General features: G+C 39.2%; 1 protein-coding gene across 27 annotated transcripts in view; it reads left to right on the forward strand.

Annotated features, from left to right (window-relative positions):
- SYNE2 (spectrin repeat containing nuclear envelope protein 2) overlaps positions 1-20040 on the forward strand; it is a 370575-nt gene that overhangs the window by 53267 nt on the left and 297268 nt on the right. For all 27 annotated transcript variants that reach the window (XM_016926198.4, XM_009427921.5, XM_016926202.4 and 24 more), the window contains exon 2: positions 2898-3027. In XM_016926198.4, coding sequence (XP_016781687.4) covers positions 2949-3027 — 79 coding nt within the window. In that variant the 5' untranslated portion in view covers positions 2898-2948. The remainder of the gene's footprint in view (positions 1-2897; positions 3028-20040) is intronic.

A 20040-nucleotide genomic window follows, 5' to 3' on the forward strand; every position in this document is an offset into this window, starting at 1 on the left:
TTGCTAGTATTTTGTTGAGAATTTTTGCATCTATGTTCATCAGGGATATTGGCCTGAAGTTTTCTTTTTTAGTTGTGTCTTTGCCAAATTTTGGTATTAGGCTGATGCTGGCTTCATAGTATGAGTTAGGGAGGAGTCCCTCCTCCTTGATTTTTTGGAATAGTTTCAGTAGGATTTGTACCAGTTCCTCTTTACACTTCTGGTAGAATTCAGCTGTGAATCCATCTGGTCCAGAGCTTTTTTTGGTTGGTAGGTTTTTAAAAAAATTATTATTGGTTCAACTTCGGAGTTTGATATTGGTCTACTCAAGATTTCAATCTCTTCCCAATTCAATCTTGGGAAATTGTGTTTCCAGGAATTTATCCATTTCCTCTAGATTTTCTAAGTTGTGTGCATAGAGTTGTTGTAGTGGATCTTTTGTATTTCTGAGGGATCAGCTGTAATATCTTTGTCATTTCTGATTATACTGATTTGGATCTTCTCAGAGACATTCTTACCAAATTCAAGGTACTGTCCAAATAATGCTAATTCTAATAGGACTATTTTGCATAAAATGCTATTTTGTAAAAAGTACACTCTTGTCTTGTTGAGTTGCTATAACAAAATACCATAAAATGGGTAGTTTGTAAATGACAGAAATCTAATCCAAGATCAAGTCCAGAAGATTCAATGTCTGATGAGGGCCTGTTTCCTCATAGATGGCCATCCTCTCAGTCCATCCTCACATGGTAGAAGGGATAAGGAGTCTCTCTTGGGCCTCTTTTATAAGGGGACTAATCCCATTAATGAGGATCACCTCCCAAAGGCCCCACCTCCTAATACCGTGACATTGGGGATTAGATTTCAACATATGGACTTTGGGGGACGTAAGAACTCAGTCCACTGCAGCTCCTGACAGTCGCATCCATCTCCAGCTTTAAGTGATGGGGCATGCAGTCTCCTTTGCTCTCAGAGTACCTTCTGTACTTGTTTATTAGAGGATTTTGCTTAATATTGTGTTCATTTATCATTCTCAGAGGATTGAATCTCTTGAGAGTGGCATCCAGCCTATATAATTATTTGTTGTGCAAATGAATGAAAACAAAAATAAGTGACATATGGCAAACTCTCACTCACCTTAGGAGGCACCATCATGTGTTGGTTTAGAGCATGAACTCTGAAGCCCAAACCACCTGGATTCAAGTCTTGGCTCCATCATTTATTACCTGTGTGTCCTTAGACAATTGTGAATCATACTGGTGCATCTAAGCTTTGTCTTTTCAAATGTGGAGATAACTGTAGTTCCTAACTCTTACCATTGTTATAAAGATTAAATGAGGTTGTATATACAAAGTGCTTATAACAGTGCCTGTATAAAGTAAGTACTGTATAATATTGCTATTATCCTTTTTTTTTTTAAATAGCGATGACATGGAATAGTGTGTGCCCTTGGAAAATTCATTCTGGAATTCAAATCTTAGGGTGCCAAAATGAAGAAGTGCTTTATCTCCACTTTGGGTTCAGGAGCCCCAGAGTATGGGAAGGGGTGGTGGAGGTCCTCAGTATATCGCAAAGCTGGGGATGTTTGTATCTTTGTCACTCATCAGGCTGCCAAGGCTCATGGTGAACTCATAAACAGCCTTTCTTTTTGGTTAGAATCTCTCAATTCCATATAGCAACTCTTACCTCAGGCTGGTTGTGATTCATCTTAATTCGGAGGATAAACAAATTAATCATTAATTAGTCAAGTTAATTTGGTAGCTGAAGTCTTTAACAACAGTGATCCATGCAAGAGATAATAAAAGGGATATGGATGATAAACAGAGGGGGCAGGCAGGATTGAAAGATTTTTGAACTAGCAGGGACTGTTTAATGATTCTTATTCTTTGTATTTTTTGAAGTGTTCTGTTTAATATTTAATATGATTGACTGTATCTAGCTGTTGGCCTCATACTTATCTTTTAGTTCCACGCCACCCCCCCACCAGCATTTTATTATGCAAAATTTCTAGTATACAGCAAAGTTAAAGGAATTTAAAAGTGAATACCTATATCGTCAACACATAGATTCTAACATTAATATTTTGCAATGCTTGCTTGATCACAAAGCTGTACAATTATCCATCCCTATGTACACCCCCAATCTACTTTATATTTTTATATGCTTGGTTAGGTTTATTATCTGATCATCCATATGGGAGAAGTCGGTGTTTTATACTTATCCTCCAGAAACTAATAGTGGTAAATAAATACATGAAGCAATGCTTTTAAAGAGGTATGAAGTAAAAACTGCTCTCACTGGAAGGATTCTTTAAGAATCAAGGTGGGGCGAGGGGAAGAAATGTGTAGGTGAAAAAATAAGCCTTTGGGAAAATAATTCAATATATTAGATAACTCATTAAAATATTCTTTTTGATATATTAGATTTTTAGTTTCACTTTGCAAGCTATGCAGGCTCAGCTCTTATTGTTTCCAGTAAATGGCAACATAACTGGGGCAGAAAAGGAACTAAGTTCAAAAAAAGTTTTAAAGAAAATCCTTGAAGGTTGAAGGCTAACAATCACATAACACTAATGCCTAAGATATCAGTTTGTGTCAACTTTCCTTCCTCTAGACAAGTTATTACATCGAATTGCCTGGCCTTCCTTTTCACCACTGGTATAGAATCCACAATCCTAGTTCTTCTGGAGTTCTGAAAGCAGCTCCAAAGGGCATGAATAAGTCATAGGGCAAAATCTTGATTAGGATTCAAAAAGAAGGCATAGTTACTTTGTTCTTCATGAACCATGGAAGCACATAGTAGAAAGCCATTCTTGTTTTGGAGGACAGTTTTTGGTTGCTGCTGTTTTCTGGCAATGCATGTTTACTAGAAACAGAGCTGCAAAGTTACTAATGAACATTTATCCATTTCACTTTCAGTTCACTTCTTCAACTGAGATGGACATGATATAATCTCCATTGAGTCAAAGAATGGCATCTAGTCCTGAGCTTCCCACCGAAGATGAACAGGGTTCCTGGGGCATCGACGATCTCCATATTTCATTGCAAGGTAATTAAGATTGGGTGGGGGTAACACCCACAGAAACTGTGGAAACCTTACTTTTATCTAGTTGCAAGTCACACTGATTTCCGTCTCTCTTATGGAGATAAATATATCTGTATTTTTCCAACTGTAGAAACCTTTTAATATATTTAAATGTCTTTATTTCTGCCTTAGCTCTCTGGGAAAGTAAGGAATACCTGCAAGGAATTTGCTATCTCCAGTTTCTTACTGAGTGTATGCATTTTATTTGCAGTGAAAATTAAATAGTAAACTGTAGTTTGCTTGGCATTGTTTTTACTTCTTATCTTTTTGTGTAGCTTCTTTTAAATGCACATCCTTGCCAGGTGCGGTGGCTCATGCCTGTAATCCCAGCACTTTGGGAGGCCGAGGCGGGCGGATCACCCAAGGTCAGGAGTTCGAGACCAGCCTGGCCAACATGGGGAAACCCCGTCTCTACTAAAAATACAAAATTAGCCAGGTGTTGTGACACATGTCTGTAATCCCAGCTACTGGGGAGGCTGAAGCAGGAGGATTGTTTGAACCCGGGAGGCGGAGGTTGCAGTGAGCTGAGATTGTGCCATTGCATTCTAGCCTGGGCAACAAGAGCGAAACTCCATCTCAAATAAATGAATGAATGAATGCACATCCTTATTTTTTCCTGATAGGAAGAGAGGTAATATTATAAACGAATGACCTTTCAGTCATGTGAATCATGTGTGCATGTATATAAGTGCTGTCATTTTTTAAAAAGTGCTTCTTGTGGAGTTTGGCAATATTTTTGTTGTATTTTGAAAATTCACTAGCCACTAGACCTTCTACCTTTGTTGATAAAGCAAATTCTGGAGTTGAGTAAAGTTAGCTAGTATAAAAGAAATAAGGCTATAGCAGGTCTTTGAAAATATTTATGGAACTATGTGTTTTAAAGTAATTTTAAGATTATGGGCAGTATTATGCAGCATTTTTAGAATGTTACTCAAAGTCATAGATTCTGAGTCATTTATGGTAAAGATGCCAAAATTACTTTTTTTCTGATATTTTCCTTTAAATTAAAGATCTGTTTTGATGCCATATTGAGTGATTTGGCAAAAAAAAATCTGTTTTGAATGATTTGCTTCTATATTTTGAGCTGAGATGGAAATCAATAGCTGTTAGAATAGACAGTATCTGTATATATCAGCCTTTTCAAAGTAATTATTGTATACTTTGTGTAGAGTAAGAAACATTTAAATTGTTGAGAGGTTATACTTGAGGTAAGAATTTTTAAAATTTTCAGTAAGGACTTAAAAATAATGTCTGAATATTCAGATGTAGTTGGAATCAAGCTTTCATTTAACTGGAAAAAAATTATTGTTTTTCTATGGTGTTTTGGTTGCATGTAACGTTTTGGCTGCAATAAATAGGTAAATCAGATTTCTAATGCTGACTCTGCCAGTCACTGGTTCTTTGAACTTGGAGGAGAGATTTCATCTTTTGAGTCTCAGTTTCCTTATTTGTAAAATGTGAATGAGACTTCCCACACTGCAGCTGCATTTTGAAGATGAACAGTAAGGGAGACAAAGGGGCTTAGCACAGTGCCTAACACAGACTAGGGACTCAATGTGTACATCATACTTTCTTTTTCTATGTTTATGGCCAAAATCTTATTCTCAGAGTATTTCTTGTCCAAGAGCACATGGCTGGAGTAGAAACTTCATGATCTATAGGAAAAAATTGTAAACCAGATGTCTGGTTTTTTTCTGCTTTTTCTTTTGTTTGTTTTGTTTTAACATTTCTGTTCAATGGCTCCCTATCACATGTGGGATGAAGTCCAGACTTCTTGGCGTGGTTCAGGCTTTTACTGGTCCGGTGCTTGCCTTTCTCTCTGCTCTTTATCTCCCACAATGCCCCATAAGCACTCTGTGCTCCAACCCCATGGTTCCTTAAGGGGCCATATTCTCCCTGGTCCGCCAGCCTGTGTGCTCTCATTCAGATTGTTTCCCTTGTAGCTCCCCTGGCCCCTCCTCCAGCAGCAGAAGTCATCCTCTCATCCATCTTTCATACATCCTTTATCCATCCCCAGGACAATTAGAATCAGTTTCCTGTGAGCCCTGCTCTCTCTTAGGCTGAGATAACGTGCTCCCTCCTCTGTTCTCCCGTAGTATCTCTTTGAGCACTTGGTATTATTATTATTATTATTATTATTATACATATCAAGTAATATTTTCTTCCCCACAACAGAGGGGACATTTTGACTTTTATGTAGCATGCTGTAACTTACGTAGCACTTTTGCATACATTGTCTCATTTGATCCTCACAACTACCTTATGAAGTAGATTTAAACAAAATCTTTGACAATTGAGAAAGAGGCTGCAGCTCAGAAAGAATGAATTACTTGCCCAGAGTCCTGCAGCTAGTGAGCAGTGGAGCTGTGTTTTGACTAGGACAGTTTTCTTTGTATTGTACCATACCCTCTTTGATACACTTCAAAGAACAGTTTGAAAGAGGGAGTTTCCTTAACAACTTTCACTGGAAAATTCATTAAATCTTAGCCTTAACCTATTCAATCCATAGCAAGTTTTCACATCCAGAATATGGAGGGCATCTTTAAGTAATATTAGTGATCTCAGGTTCATAAGTAGCTCAAAATAATTAGCAAATTACTGAGAAATGAGTAGTTTCTTATAGCATGTTTTGAATTATAGTAGGTTATACAATCTGTTTTACAATTGGAGAGTAGTATGGACTGTTTTGCAATGTAAATGTGATATACGTGCACTGGTCAGTCTGAATGATTTCCTTTAATTATGTATTTAGAGGAATTGTGGTGCTGGACACATTGCTGTCTAGGGGGACTGGGAGAAAGCCAATACTATAATGTCAAGGTGATGCTGGGCAGTCTGTTCACATTAGCCAGGTACCCTCAAGAGATACCAACCAAGAAGTTCCCATACCTATAAGATGAAGGCTTTACGGCGAAATGAATAGATTTCCCAAAGTTAAGTTCCATATTGTTATCAGTGAATTTGTAATGATTCTTTCAGCCTAAGTTGTTGAAGGACAGAAGGAAAGGAGGGAGGAAGGAAGAAAAGAAGGCAGACACTTGTATATATTTCTAAAGGCACCTTTGCTTTCATAGCAGGATTATTAGCTATTTGAGAAAAAAAAATGATGGACAATATTATCTGCATGAAGTACTACTGAACCAAAGGCTGTTGGTGGTAGTCTTAAAGGCACTTGGCATTGTACACACAGCAAGCAGACTCGTATTTCACAGAATTCACATTGCTTAATGATCCCTGGGGTAATATGAGAAAGAGATTTCATGTGATATAAGAGGCTCAGGATCCCTGCTCATAAGAAAGTTTTTATTTTTCTTTGTTTCAGAACCTTTTTTTAGAGGCAGATAGAGACAGTAGAATGGCCTAATTAACTTATAAAGCCTGCTTTATTTTAGCAAAAACTTAATCTAAGGTGAGACAATTGTGGCAACACCCTGACTCAGAATAACACATGCAAGAAAAGATTAAAATGTCTGAATTGAAATGTAGTGCTTCATCATTAATATGTTATGAAAGCATATAGCCCGTATGTATAGGGCCTAAAAGGAATCAGCCCTGAAAATCAGGCAGTGCTTTGCCGAAATTCATTGAGCAGGACTATAAGCAAGTGACTTTATCTTTCTTTTCATTGATTTTTTTGTGTGCTCTTTGAGAAAATATCTTTGTAAAGCCAATTTGAGGGTACTCTCCCTCTTTTTTTTGAGAGAGGGTCTTGCTCTGTCACCCAGGCTGGAGTGCAGTGGCATGAACACGACTCACTGCAGCCTCAAACTCCTGGGCTCAAGTGATCTTCCCACCTCGGCCTCCCAAGTAGCTGGTACTACAGGTGCACATCACTGCGCCTGGCTAACGTTTTTATTTTTTGTAGAGATGGGAGTCTTGCTATGATACCCAGGCTGGTTTTGAACTTCTGGACTCACGTGATCCTCCTACCTCAGCCTCCCAAAGTGCTGGGATTACAGGCGTAAGCCACCATACCTGGCCCTGAGGGTACCCTTTATAGGTAGATATTTATGTTTTCTGCATTTAGTGAAGAGGATGGTGTTGGACTGTTTGAATGGTTAGGAAGAGAAAGGAATGGTATTTATGAATTTGAGTGGGTTTCTATAAAAATGGAATTCATTTTAGTTTAGTGCATTCTGTATTACTCTGGGCAGTACACATTTTATTTATTCTATATATATGTATTTTTTTCTTTTTCTTTTTCTTTCTTTCTTTCTTTTTTTTTTTCTGAGACAGAATCTTGCTCTGTCACCCGGGCTGGAGTGCAGTGGTGTGACCTCGGTTCACTGCAGCCTCCGCCTCCTGGGTTCAAGTGATTCTCCTGCCTCAGCCTCCTGAGTGGCTGGGATTACAGGTGCCTGCCACCATGTCTGGCTAATTTTTGTATTTTTAGTAGAAAGGGGATTTCACCATGTTGGCCAGGTTGGTCTCTAACTCCTGACCTCAAGTGATTTGCCTGCCTTGGCCTCCCAAGTGCTGGGATTACAGGCGTGAGCCACAACACCTGGCCAGCAGTCCATATTTTAAATGATTTTGAGATATGGAAATTCAGGCTATTAAAATGATAATAAATGGCTGAATAAATGGCTGTTTAAAATTTTTAAAATTTAATTTAATTTTAAATTTTTAAAATTAAAAAAATATATACGGGGGAAGTCTTGCTATTTTGCCCAGGCTGATCTTGAACTCCTGGCCTCGAGCTATCCTCCCACCTTTGCCTCCCAGAGTGCTGGGATTACAGGCATGAGCCACTGTGCCTGGCCATAAATGGCTTCTTTAAAAATTATTTGCTTTACCAAGATGCCCATTATAGAATTCCTTTAAATCTTTCCATTTGGATTTCTTCCTTGGCAAAGTAATAGGTGCTTCCTTTTATTTGATCCTAAGAAAATAATAACCACATACTTTGTCAGAAACAACATCTGTGCTGAGCCCTTCGGGTGGGAAAGGTGTGCCCAGGGAACACTTTTTTGAAGTATTGGATAGATATGATTATGAAAGCAGTAGGGGTAATGTTGGATAAGTATCACAGGACTTTAAAGTTAAATGGGATTTTTCTTTGCAATTCAGTGTAATTTGAGACCAAAGTAGGAATCCCTTCCGAAGTATTTCTGAGATTCAGATCCTTCATGGAGTTGAATTGAAACCCAAGGGTTTGGGGTTTTTGCTTTTAGGCAGTGCCTACCTATTGGGTCTTAAGAGTGACAGTTACATGGTCACATGTCAGGGTTGTGCCTTAAGGGATTAATCTGGCTTTGAGGTACAGGAAGGCTGGAAAAGGGTGGAAAGTAGTTGGAGAAACCTATTAGGAAGTATTAGCAAATATCTGGGTGTTGGGTACTGTTTGCCTGGGCCTGGGTTATAGCAGTGAGTGTGAAAGTATGGACAGATAAGAAAATCTTTAAGGTGGGAGACTCACTAGGAATTTGCAACTGTAAATATGGGTAAGGTAGAAAGGCTCCAAGGTTTTGAAGTTGAGCTGCTTGGGATAATAGTAGTAGCATATTTAATGCCCACATTACTAACTTTATTTAGTGTGTTTTGTTTTGTTTTGATTTGAAACAGAAGTCTTGCTCAGTTGCCCAGGCTGGAGTGCAGTGTCGCGATCTTGGCCCACTGCAGCCTCCGCCTCCTGGGTTCAAGCAGTTCTTGTGTCTTAGCCACCTGAGTAGCTGGGATTACAGGCATGTGCCACCATGCCAAGCTATTTTTTGCATTTTTAGTAGAGATGGGGTTTTGCCATGTTGCCCAGGCTTGTCTCAAAACTCCTGGGCTCCATAGATCCTCCCACCTTGGCCTTCCAAAGTGCTGGGATTACTGGCATGAGCCACTGTGCCCGGCCTATTTAGTGTGTTTTTATGAGGCAAGATAGCGTCAAATATGAAGGCCATTAAATATTATTTATATCAATGTGCTTAAAATAAATTTTTGTAGATAAAAGGTACTTTACAAAGGAACTCTTGAGAACTTCTCAGGTATAGAAAGATTAAAAGCATGATGCAGGTGGAGGATGTATTTGAAAGTCATAGTAACAAGCGAAATTGGCTGTGTAGGTGGACTCATCTTGAGAAATTTTAAATGGCAACTGTAGGCAATTTTGAACTGTTTTGGACACTTTATATATTTTAGATTTAAGTTATTTTTTAACAAGTAAATATAACTTGTTGGTCTTAAAGGACATATGAATTTCTGTAACAGGAGCAAGTTACTTGGCTTTCAAAAACAACATAGGCCAATGCTTTAGAAAAACAGCATCCAGATACAGAATATTATCATTAATTAGACACTGAACTAGGAATGAGTGTGGATTCTATTACCTTTGCCACCACACAGGAGTTAACTTGCAAGCAGTCCTGCCAAGATGCTGATGAATGCTTAACCATCTGCACGAACCTCTATAAAATCATTCAGCCCAGTTACTGTGTCATTTCAAACAAGGCTCATATGTTTTATTTAATGCTGTTATTGTCTAGATGACATATTTTAAAAGATTAAAAAACCCTCTGTGTCTTCTCGGTAGGTATCCTTACTTGGTAGGGTTCAGTAGTGAAACATGAGTCTCTGTAGTTAGGTTATTACTCCATTTAAATTTATTTATTATATACTGAGTATCCATCTGAAGGGAGGCTTTCAGTTTTTGTATTATTTTTAGAAGCATTAAAAATTATCCAAGCTTAGTGGGTTAGGTTACAAACATCGTGATGGAGATGCAATGTTTAATTTTATTCATTTACTCAGTAAATGGTGAACCCCAATCATGCACAGTGGTCTAGGTGTTAGGAGTACAAAGAAATAAATTGGGCACCTTCAAGAAGCATGTAGTCTAGATGTGCTTTTGCTTGTTGATGTCACGTGGAAGTGAAAAAATAGCCTGGGCCGCAAATATAATCATTCTTAGGAGATGAGTTGAAGTCTTTAACTTTAAAGGGTTATGTTTCTAATTGTGGTATCCATTGTACCAATTCAACCAAAATATGACCAAAAATGTTGTCTGGAATATCTTTTTATGTTTCATTTTTACGGAGGTGAGGAATAAAAAACGTACTGTATATAGCATTATTTGCAATGTGAGTTATAAATTCCTCACTGTAAAAATGAAACAGTTTGGTCAGAACTTCACTGGAGATTGTTGTCTTCTTACTGTTCTTACTCTTGAATTTCTTCTCATCTTTGGATATCACTTCCTGCAATAATCTTTCGGAGTTCCTCGAAGTATGTTGTAGGTACATATGATATTCCTGAATTGTTACTGCCAATCAAGTTTCTGAATATTTTAGGTTTTCAATAAACAATTTTATTATGAGTGACTGAGTGGCCATTTTCTATATTAAAAAAAGTTCTATGAAGTACCCCAAATTAGAAGAACTTTTGAATGTTCATGAAAATTGTCAGATAGGATGGAAACATGATTTCTTTAGGCTTCAGGCAGTGAAGTGTGTCTATGATGTTTAGGGGCTCAATAGTGCTTTTGTATTCTGTTTATGAGAGAAGACTCTGTTCTACCTTATAACTGTGAGTGAATGAAGCCATGTGAAGTCTTAGGAAGAGGAACAGGATTAATAAAAGCTTCTCGGCTGGTGCAGTGGCTCACACCTGTAATCCCAGCACTTTGGGAGGCTGAAATGGGAATACTACTTGAGCCCAGGAGTTTGAGACCAGCCTGGGCAATGTAGTGAGACCCCTCTGGCTCCACAAAAAATAAAAAAAAATTAGCTGGGCATGGCAACATTCCCCTGTACGTCCAGCTGCTTGGGAGGCTGAGGTGGGAGGATCTCTTGAGCCCAAGAGTTGAGCCTGCAGTAAGCTATGATCGTACCACTGTGCTCTAGGCTGGATGACAGAGTGAGACCCTGTCTTTAAAATAAATAATTAATTTTTTTAAAAAGGCTTCTGGGTGGAATTTCTACCCATTTGTAGTAAAGTCCCCAGTGTGGGATTTTGAGGTTAATGATTAATGAAGAGTAAGAAAAGACATGTATTAGCAGGTAATATTTTTGCTTCTCTAACCAATTTAGATTACTCAGTTATGATAAATAAAAGCAAATTATCTTTGGCTGGTTAGATGCTTATTACACCAGAGAAAGCAATCAAGCTGTAGTCCCTCACTGGCTATCAGTGTTTTACTATAACAATACAAAAGCTTCTAGAAAGTTCCTGTGATAGTAACTGATACTGTCTTTTGCTGTGTTTTCTTGGAAGTTTGTTTTCCTTGATATTAAGCTTTATAATCTTTTTATTTATTTATTTATTTATTTTGAGATGGAATTTCACTCTTATTGCCCAGGCTGGAGTGCAATGGCACAATCTTGGCTCACTGCAACCTCTGCCTCCCAGGTTCAAGCGATTTTCCTGCCTCAGCCTCCCGAGTAGTTGGGATTACAGGCATGAGCCACCATACCCAGCTAATTTTGTATTTTTAGTAGAGACGGGGTTTCTCCATGTTAGTCAGGCTGGTCTCTAACCCCCAACCTCAGGTGATCTGCCTGCCTTGGCCTCCCAAAGTGCTGGGATTACAGGCATGAGTCACCGCACCTGGCCTCAAGCTTTATAATCTTAAAAATATTCTAATTAAATGTAAAATAAAATAAGAGCTTTTGTGGTATTTGCACTGCAAAGTGTTTTTCACTTTTTTTTTTTTTTTTTTTTTTTTTAGCTTTTATATACAGTTTTGGCTTCTGGGAACTTTGGTTCTGTTTTTGCCAGGAATTTGGGGATAAGCTTACTTTATTCTGGGTCAGTTACATTTTGAAAACTAGGGCAAGATAAATCCAGGGTCATTTAGAGTCTTGTTAAAGTGGGTTAACAAAGATCTCCTTCATTCCTTATAGAAATAAAAATCCTTTTTAATTAGCCCCATGAGATACAAGATTTTCTGAGCTTTTCTGTATCCATGTATGTCGGGTGGGGGTGTAATTATTCAGAGCTTGAAGTAGTACATTAGAAAAACAAAACTTAAAATAACATCACCTTTAAGATAGAAAAACTAAGAAGTTAATATAGTATGTTAAATTGTAACCATTTGCTGGATTTAGTGTATGGTTTAACACTCTGAATTGGGGTCATTCTAAATGTGCCTCTTCAAAACATTACTTCCCTTATCTAATTTCAACATTGGTGATTACAGTTTCCTGGAGTAACTCCCATTTTTCTAAATAATTCAGGGAATTTTGGTAAAAGGTAACTGCATTTCTGTTTCTCAATATGTATGAGAGCCACAGTTTACTACCACCAGGTATTTTTGTAATCATTTAAAAGTGGCGGATAAAAGGATATGAATGATTTATCAGAGATGGAATGTCTGAAGTTCTGAATATGTGTCTCTTTGGGAGAGAGACTTCAGATGCCGGATGAATAATTTACTGTCGTTGAGGGTCTGTGCGGTGATGCATGTTGGGCGAGCATGGGAGGGAAAAGGCAGAAAGAGTAGCCACGCGCTTTTGCTGCTGTCTTGTCGGGTGGAGCAGCATTCACTGGTCAGGCACTGGATTTTTCCATCTTTACTGCACAGGGGATTTCATCAGTGGTGTTGTGTTTTCCATCTTTACTGCACAATTTCATCAGTGGTGTCGTGTTATAAGGCAAAGGGCACCTGGCTCAAAGGTGGAGCACAAAGAGCCCTTCTCAAATTTGAGAAACACTTAATATCTTTCCAAAACATTGGAATCGTTTGCCTTTTCTTCAGTTAAGTAGGATTTTTCATAGTGGGAACTAGGTTTGCTGTATATCTCTGTCTGCCTCCATCTGAATGCTTTGTTGGCAAACTTCCAGGGGGTTTTGATGTCTTCAAAATAGCATATTTCAAAAGTCCAGGTGAATTCACATTTCCCACTTAATCACATAATTATAATTTTTATGAGCACAGGTAAAACTGCTCTCTGATTCATTCATGCAGCAAATGTTTCCTGTGACCCTACCTTGTATCAGGCACTATTTTGGGTAAGAGAATATTGAGGTAAATAACTTCAATAAGCTTCATGTGCCCATGGTGCTTATATTTAAGCCAGACTAGATTATAATCAAGAAGTACATCAGCGTATGGTAAAGGCTGTGCAGAAGATTTAAGTGAGTTTATATCATAGAGCTTGGGTGACTTCTTTAGATCAGAGAAGGCCTCTTTGAGAAGGGACAGTTTAGGAGCGATCGAATAACAAGGAACTGCCTGCAAAGCGCAGCATGGAAGCGGGTCCAATCTGAGGTAGCAGGACAAAGAAAAGCTCTAGGATAGAAGCAAGGTTGTTGAATTCATGGAGCCAAAGAAGTCTAGTGTGGCTGGATTGTGGTGGGCAAGGGGTGGCCTGACCTGGTGGTGGACTGAATGAGATCACCTGTGGAGCGTGTAGCAAGAGCAGACCTTTGGGTCTTTCCGTGTCTAGAGGTCAAGTGGAAGAGGAGGAACAAGGAAAGGACACTGAGAAGGAGTAGCCAGTGACAAGGAAGGAAAAGCAGGTGAACGTGGTGGCATGGAAACCCCTAGATGAACGTGTTTCAAGAAGGTGGTATGGTAAAGCATACTGAATGCCACACAGCAGTCAAGTAAGGTCAGTACGGAGAGGAGCCCACTAGATTGCGCTCCTAAGATTTGTTGTCATGGCTCTGACAAGGTTAGCCACTGTCCAGAGTTGGAAATGGAATCCTGACTCTGCATTGAGGAGAGAATAGGAGAACGAGGAAGTGGAGAGAGTCACTTGATTTATACTTTCAAGAAACTTTGCTGTAAAACAGAGATATCAGGCACATGATAAAAGGTAAGTTTTTTTGTTTTTGTTTTTGTTTTTAAGGTAAGAGGTACTATTTCATTTCTTGTTACGCTTTTCTTAGGTATAGGTCGCTTTACTCTGAAAGCCCCATTCATTTATTTGTTCGTTCATTATTCAACAAATATTTTTGAACACTTACTGTGTATAAGGACTGTGCTGAGCACACGGGGGTAGTACATGGCACATCCTCTTCTAAAATGTATCCTCTGATTACAGAGATACACACAAGCATGTAAACTATCACAGTATCGTGGGGTATGTCCTTCAAGTGAGGCAAGACTTGTTACTACGGAAGTATGGAGTGGGAGTACCTAACCCAGACCTGAGGAAGGCTCCCCAGAGAAAATGATTCCTAAGCTGTAACCTAAAAGATGCTAGCACATGAGCAATGTGAAGACGAGAAGATGCTGCGGGCAGGAGAGGCCAGAAGATGAGCTGAATGTGGTACATTCAACGAAATGGATGTTCAGTGAGACTGAGGATTTAAAGGAGAATTAAAATTTGAAGGAGAATGTGAAGAGATGAGGGGTCATATAAACATATAGGGGTTTGGAATTTTTCCTAAGACCAAGCAGAAGCAATGGAGAGATTGTGAGCAGTCACAAAACTTGTTTTAGAAATTGCCCCAGGCTTCAGTGTGGCATCTAGTCTTTAAGGGAGTGAGGGTGGAGGCAGAAAGACCAGCATAAGTCTGTTAGGGTGGTCCACCCGAGAAAGAATGGTGTCCTGATGTAGAGGTGGCCGTGGAGATGGAGAGAAATAGGTGTTCAAGAGATATCATCTAATTGGTATCAGGGCTTTTTGATTGACTTGGTATGGGAGAAGGAGAGGGAAGGATGTATCAAAGATGATAGGTTTTGGCCGGGCATGGTGGCTCATGCCTGTAATTCCAGCACTTTGGGAGGCAGAGGCAGGTGGATCACTTGAGGCCAGGAGTTCGAGACCAGCCTGGCCAACATGGCAAAACCCTGTCTCTACTAAAAAATACAAAAATTAGCTGGGCGTGTTGGCATGCACCTGTAATCTCAGCTACTCTGGAGGCCGAGACAGGAGAATAGCTTGAACTTGAGAGGTGGAAGCTGCAGCGAGCTGAGATCATGCCATTGCATACCAGCCTGGGGGACATAGCGAGACTCTGTCTCAAAAATAAATAAATAGAAAAAATGATAGATTTATTCTTGGGCAAATCAGTAGATGATAGAACCATTCACTGAAAAAAAAAAAGTGCAGGAGAACAACTTTGGTTGGGAAGGGAGTTGGTTAGACATGATGACTCAGTTCTGGAAATGTTGAGTTCGAGATGTCTATGGAATAACCACGTGGAAATATCCAGACAACAATAGGATATATAGGAGAGATGACACCTGGGCTGAAGGTAAATACTTGGGAGTCCTTAGTGTGTAAATGGCAATTTGTTCCTTTGGAGTAGATGAAAATATCTAGAAAAAGAGAAGGGTCTAGGCAGAACATCACACAGACAGAAAAAGCAGCACAAGCCCGTAGCAGAGCTTGAGAAGGGATGTCCAGAGAAGTAGGAAGAGACCCAACTGAGTGTGGTATCATGGACCCCAGAGAAGGAGAGTATTTCAAAAAGGAGAGGGTAGGAAACAGTGTCAGAAGTTTTAAGATATCCTATAAGTACCGAGAAGTATCCGTTAGGTTCAACAATGGAAATATGTAAGTGGCCTGGGTGAGAATTAGGTAGTGTTTGGGGCAGCCCAGTTTATAGTGGGTTGAGACATGAGTGGTAGGTAAGGAAGTAAAAATAGCCAGTGTAGACAACTCTTTCAAGAAGTTTGGATTTGAAGGGGAGGTAAGAGATAGGGTAGTAGCCATGGATTTGGCATTTCAGCTGATTTTGAACTATAATGAAAAGAACATGGATTTTGAATCAGACACATCTGGATTTGAATTTCTCCTCCACCAGATGTGAGATCCAGAGCATACTATCCAAGACATAGTAGGCTTTCAATAGATGTTTTGTTTTATTTTATTTTTTGAGACAGGGTCTCACTTTGTCTTCCAGGCTAGAGTACAGTGGCACGATCACGGCTCACTGTGGCCTTGAGCTCCCAGGTTCAGGTGCTTCTCCTACCTCCGTCTCTTGAATAGCTGGGACTATAGCTGTGCGCCACCATGCCTGGCTAGATTTTTGTGCTCTTTTTAGAGACAGGGTCTCACCTGGTTGCCCAGGCTGGTCTCGAACTCCTGGGCTCAAGTGAACCTCCCACCTCAGCCTCCCAAAGTGCTGAGATTACAGGCACAAGCCCCCAGACCCAGCTTAGATGTTTTATTGAATGAGCAAATAAAATATCCTTCGTCTTCTGGGAGGAAGTTTTCTCGTTTATAAAATGCTTACCTGACTACTTTATTGGTAGTCCTTAATGAAATAGTGTCATAGTTCCTTACCTGTGACATTCCACTTATTCCCGGGTCTGACTTGCTTCAGCAAGCCGTCTGAGCCCCTCCAAGTGTTTCTTAAGATAGCCATGTGTTAGGGCTAGGTGCAGTGGCTCACGTGTATAATCCTAGCACTGTGGGAGGATAGCTTGAGCTCAGGAGTTTGAGACTAGCCTGGGCAACATGGCAAGACCCCATCTCTATAAAAAATACTCATGTGTTATAATATTTATTTTGAGATATATTAATATCTCAGAGTTTATCATTTCATTGCTATTTTTTGCCAGGCCCTTCTTATTCCCTGTTGTTTCAAGAGTAAGTCATACATGTAAATTGTCCAATCTATTTAGACAAGTATTTCACAAAGTGAGATATGTGAAGCCCTGAATCAGAATCTCTGGGAGTTGGGATCCAGAAACCTGCACGTAAACAATAACCCTGAGTAATTTGCTGGCATTCCAAAATGTAAGAACCCTGCATTTATAATCACAGCACAGCTCTGTTTAGTGCAGTCTGATTCTTTTGCACTCAGAAGTCAGAGGTGCTTGGACTGCTGCCCCAGTAGAAAGTGTTCAGGCTCACATACCTTGATTTTTCAAAAGAAAAGTGTTCAGTTTTATGTGGTAGTTAAAAGGTAGCAAGGAGTAACAAATATGTTTTAAAATAAATGTAGCCATTTCTTTATTTCTTCATTCCGTAGATATTTATTGAGCAACTTAGATGAATCAGAAGAGTGTGAGAAGGAGGAGAGACAAATAGCACCCAACTTCTAGACTTTTATCAGTATTGTGGGCTCATTTTCATGTGCTAAAAATACAAGACTTGCTTACTCAGAGAGCCGGGAGCTATGTTCCAGTGAGGTTGGAAACAAAAGCCTCAGTATAAGACTCTCTCAGGTGTTTACACAAGGGTGTGGTTTGCTCATGTGGCAACACGAGGTTGCTGGACTCCACTTGCTGAGGCTCAAAGTAGAAATTACTGATCTTATGTCACATATTTTCCCAACAAACTAAGTACTTAAATCTCTATGTTGATTGAGGAAAAATAACAAAGTCCTGCTCCCTCCTTCCCTAGCCATTTAATCATTAATTCAATAAATATTTTCTAAATTCCTATAGCATGAAAGCTCTGGGGTAGGTGCTGCAGGCAAAATGAGGAGCAAAATCAGACATGGGTCATGTACTGTTGGAGCCCATAAGCTAATGAGGAGGCAGAAGTTGATCAAATAATCTTATAGATATTAGCTAATATTTTATTAAGCTTTATTAAGATATAATTTGACATCAAATTCACATACAATGCAATTCACCCATTTAAAGCGTATGATTTAGTAGTTTTTAGTATACTCACAGAGTTAAGCAGTCATCACCTTGGATTTTAGAACTTTTTTTTTTTTTGAGACAGTGTCTCACTGTCACCCAGGCTGGAGTGCAGTGGTGCCATTTCAGCTCACTGCAATCTCTGCCTCCTGGGCTCAAGCAATCCTTTCACTTCAGCTTCCTGAGTAGCCGGGACTACAGGTGTGTGCCACCACACCTGGTTAATTTTTTGTTTTTATTTTTATTTTTGTAGAGACACGGTTTCACCATGTTGTCCAGGCTGGTCTTGAACTCCTGGGCTCAAGCAATCCACTCACCTCAGCCTCCCTAATGTTGGGATTACAGGCATCAGCCACTGTGCCTGGTCAAAAAGAGTATTCTTTTCCTACTGACTTTTATTGGCATGCTTGTCAGAAATCAATTGCCCATAAGTGGAAGAATTTACTTCTATCTAGATTTTCAGTGCTATTCCATTCTTCTATTATATAGATCAACCCGTGTGCCAGTATTGCACTATCTTGATTACTGTAGCTTTTAGTAAATTTTGAAATTCGAATTGTGTGTCTTCCAACTTAATTCTTTTCAACATTGCTTTAGCTATCCTGGGTCACTTGCATTTCCATATGAATTTTAGGATTAGCTTGTCCAATTCTGAAAAAAAAAATGGCAGCTAAGATTTGATAGGAATTGCATTGAGTCTGTAGGTCAAGTTGGAAAGTATTGCCATCTTAACAATATTAAGTATTCTAGTCCATGAATATAGGCTATCTTTATATTTACCTAGATCTTTAAATTTCTTTCAACAATGTTTTGTAGTTTTCATTGAATAAGTCTTGCAGTTCTTTTGTTAAATCTATTGGTAAGTAGTTTATTCGTTTTGATGCCATTATGAATGATATTTTCAAATAGCAATTTCTTGATTTTTTCATTGGCAGTATATAGAAGTACAATTAATTTTTGTATACTTAGCTTGTATCTTGCAACCTTGCTAAACACATTAGTTTTGGTATATTTTTTGTAGATACAGTAGGATATTCTGCATAAAAGTTCATGTCATTGCCATTAAAGACAATTTAACTTTTTTCCTTCCAGCCTTGGTTTTTTTTTTTTTTTTTTTTTTTTTTTTTTTTTTTTGCCTTACTCCAGTGCAATGTTGAATGGAAGTGATGGAAGTACACATCCTTGCTTTGTTCCTGATCTTAGAGAGAAAGCATTTAGTTTCTTGTTATTAAGTATGTTATTAGTATTGTTTTCTTCATCAATGTTCTTCATCACATTAAGAAAGTTTTCGGCAAGGTGCAGTGGCTCATGCCCATGATCCCAGCACTTTGGGAGGCTGAGGCTGGTGGATCGCTTGAGCCCAGGAGTTCAAGACCAGCTTGGGCAACATGGTAAAAACCTGTCTCTAAAAATAAATAAATAGATAGATAGATAGATAGATAGATAGATAGATAGCCAGCCAGCCAGGTGTGGTGGCGCATGCCTGTAGTCCCAGCTATTTGGGAAGCTGAGGTGGGAGGATTGCTTGAGCCCAGGAGGCAGAGGTTGCACTGAGCTGAGATCATGCCACTGCATTCCAGCCTGGGTGACGAGTGAGACCCTGTCTCAAACAAAACAAAACTAAACTAAACTAAAAAGTTTTCATCATTCCCTTTTTATTTTTTATTTTTGTGAATACATAGTAGTTGTATATATTTATGAGTTACATGAGATATTTTGAGATAGGCATGCAATGCATAATAATCATATCTGGGTAAGTGGTGTATCCATTACCCCAAGCATTTATCCTTTGTGTTTCAAACAATCCAGTTATACTCTGTAAGTTATTTTAAACCGAACAATTGCATTGTTTTTTTACCGTAGTCACCCTGTTGTGCTAGCAAATACTAGGTCTTCTTTATTCTTTGTAACCATTTTTGCACCCATTAACTATCTACTCTTCCCCTCTACCTGCACCCCCAACTACCCTTCCCAGCCTCTGGTAACCATTCTTCTACTCTCTATCTCTATGAGTTCAGTTGTTTTAATTTTTAGCTTCCACAGATAAGTGAAATCATGTGACATTCTTTCTGTGCCTAGGTTATTTCACTTAACGTAATGACCTTCAGTTCCATCCATGTTGTTACAAATGACAGAGTCTCATCCTTTTTTTCCTTTCCTTCTTTTTTGGGATAGGGTCTCACTTTGTCACCCAGGCTGGAGTGCAGTGATGTGATCTCGGCTCACTGCATCCTCCGCCTCCTGGGCTCAAGCGATCCTCCCACCTCAGCCCCCCAAACAGGTGTGCACCACCACACCTGGCTAATTTTTCATATTTTTTTGTAGAGACATGGTTTCACCATGTTGCCCAGACTGGTCTTGAACTCCTGAGCTCAAGCGATCTGCCCACCTCAGCCTCCCAAAGTGTTAGGATTACAGGTGTGAGCCACCACACCTGGCTAGGATTTTAGAACATTTTTGTCACCCCAAAAAGAAACCCCATACCTTTTAACTGTCACCCT

The sequence above is a fragment of the Pan troglodytes genome, chromosome 15 (assembly GCF_028858775.2).
Source record: "Pan troglodytes isolate AG18354 chromosome 15, NHGRI_mPanTro3-v2.0_pri, whole genome shotgun sequence".
NCBI classification, from domain to species: domain Eukaryota; kingdom Metazoa; phylum Chordata; class Mammalia; order Primates; family Hominidae; genus Pan; species Pan troglodytes.